Source organism: Mandrillus leucophaeus, unplaced genomic scaffold (genome assembly GCF_000951045.1).
Source record: "Mandrillus leucophaeus isolate KB7577 unplaced genomic scaffold, Mleu.le_1.0 Scaffold29, whole genome shotgun sequence".
Taxonomy (NCBI): Eukaryota; Metazoa; Chordata; class Mammalia; order Primates; family Cercopithecidae; genus Mandrillus; species Mandrillus leucophaeus.
Window position 1 is genome coordinate 689,559 of NW_012103031.1, and position 1,636 is coordinate 691,194.

Genomic DNA, 1,636 nt, shown 5'->3' on the forward strand with positions numbered 1-1,636 from the left:
AAAAAAAAAAAGACCAGGTGTGGTGGCTCACGCCTGTAATCCCAGCACTTTGGGAAGCTGAGGCGGGCTGATCACTTGAGGTCAGAAGTTCGAGACCAGCCTGGCCAACATGGTGAAACCCTGTCTCTACTAAAAATACAAAAATTAGCTGGGCGTGGTGGTGGGCACCTGCAATCCAGCTACTTGGGAGGCTGAGGCAGGAGAATCGTTTAAACCCAGGAGGTGGAGGATGCAGTGAGCTGAGATCATGCCCCTATACTCCAGCCTGGGTGATAGAGCAAGACTCCATCTCAAAAAACAAAAAGAATAGAAATGATGGGCCAGGTGTGATGGTTCATGCCTGTAATCCCAACACTTTGGAAAGCCAAGGAAGGAAGATCGCTTGAGCCCAGGAGTTCGAGACCAGCCTGGGTGACATAGCAAGACCGCATCTCATTAAAAAAAAAAAAAAAAACGGATAGAGATGACAAACGTCTAATGCAATCTGAGAAGGCTTCCTGGAAGAAGTAATGTCTGAGCTGGCCTGATGGGAGAGGTGGCATCAGGGAGCCCTTTGCTGTTTATCTATGAGTCATTCTAACGGCAGTTTCTCCCTAGACCCACCTATTTACATGTGTACATCTTCTCTTTCTCTTACAGTCATCAGTGAGTTCTGCCTCAGTCAGCTCCCAAGTGAGGACTCAGTCACCTTTGAAGACGCCAGAGGCTGAGATGCTGTGGGAGGTGTACCTGGTGCTGTGGGCTGTTCGGAAACAGCTGCGCCAGCTGTCCCGCAGGCAGGAGAGGCACAGACGGCACCATGTCCGATGCCATGCTGCCCTTCGACCCAACCCGGCTCAGTCCCTGAAACTGGATGCCCAAAGTCCCCTCTAGGGGGGGAACCCCAGACCCTCAGAGAGTCCCAACCTCATTCTTACCTGGGGTCCCATATAAGCCCCTTCATTCCCCTTCATTCCATGTATTCCATTTGTAAAAAAAATTATCAAAATATTGGGAAATAAATATCAGATAGTTCTGAGTCAGTGTGGAGTGTGTTTGTGGATGGCAGGAGGGGATGAGAGGAGTTTGGGTGGGTCAGGGAGAGACCCCTAAGGTGAGAGCCTAAATTCCAGTGGGGGTCACCTGTGGGTCTATTTGGGGGGAAGCACAGTGGTCAGCAGGTTTCTGCTCTGGGTCCCACCCCCTTCTAGGGGCCTAAATGCCCGTTTGTAACTCCACCTTTCCTTATAAGGACAGTAACAGCTGCCATTCACCAAGGACCCACTCCCGCCAGCTGCTGTCCTTAGCAGTCCTACAAGAAAGGTATTTAGGGTGGATTACGGGGCTTGTCCAACGCTCAGCGAAGGAGGCCTTGCTGGAAACTGCCAGCTCCCAGGGGAAGCCCACCGCCCTGCCTCTCTGGCGCTGTAAGGCTTTGCCATGGGCTTGGCTGTGGAGGGTTATGTGTCTGCAGACGCACATGCAGGCTGTGGGAGACGCATCCACCCGCTGTGAAGGTACTCCAGCCCCGCTGCCGGTGCCTCACCAAGAGCTGAAACTACACCTCCAGGGGGCTCTACAGGGACCATGCTCATGGCAGGGCTGGGTGAAGGCCGCAGCCTAGGAGCTGGGTAAGGGGTTTGGCCTGGCACTGTGG

At 53.2% G+C, this 1,636-nt stretch overlaps 1 protein-coding gene across 1 annotated transcript in view; it reads left to right on the forward strand.

The window, feature by feature from the left end:
- Positions 1 to 1,023, forward strand: part of LOC105543682 (chromosome unknown open reading frame, human C7orf61) — a 10,764-nt gene extending 9,741 nt beyond the window's left edge. Inside the window, exon 3 of the mRNA XM_011985688.1 lies at positions 640 to 1,023. Within this exon, the coding sequence (XP_011841078.1) occupies positions 640 to 873 (234 nt within the window). The 3' untranslated portion in view covers positions 874 to 1,023. The remainder of the gene's footprint in view (positions 1 to 639) is intronic.
- The last annotated feature ends 613 nt before the right edge of the window (positions 1,024 to 1,636 follow it).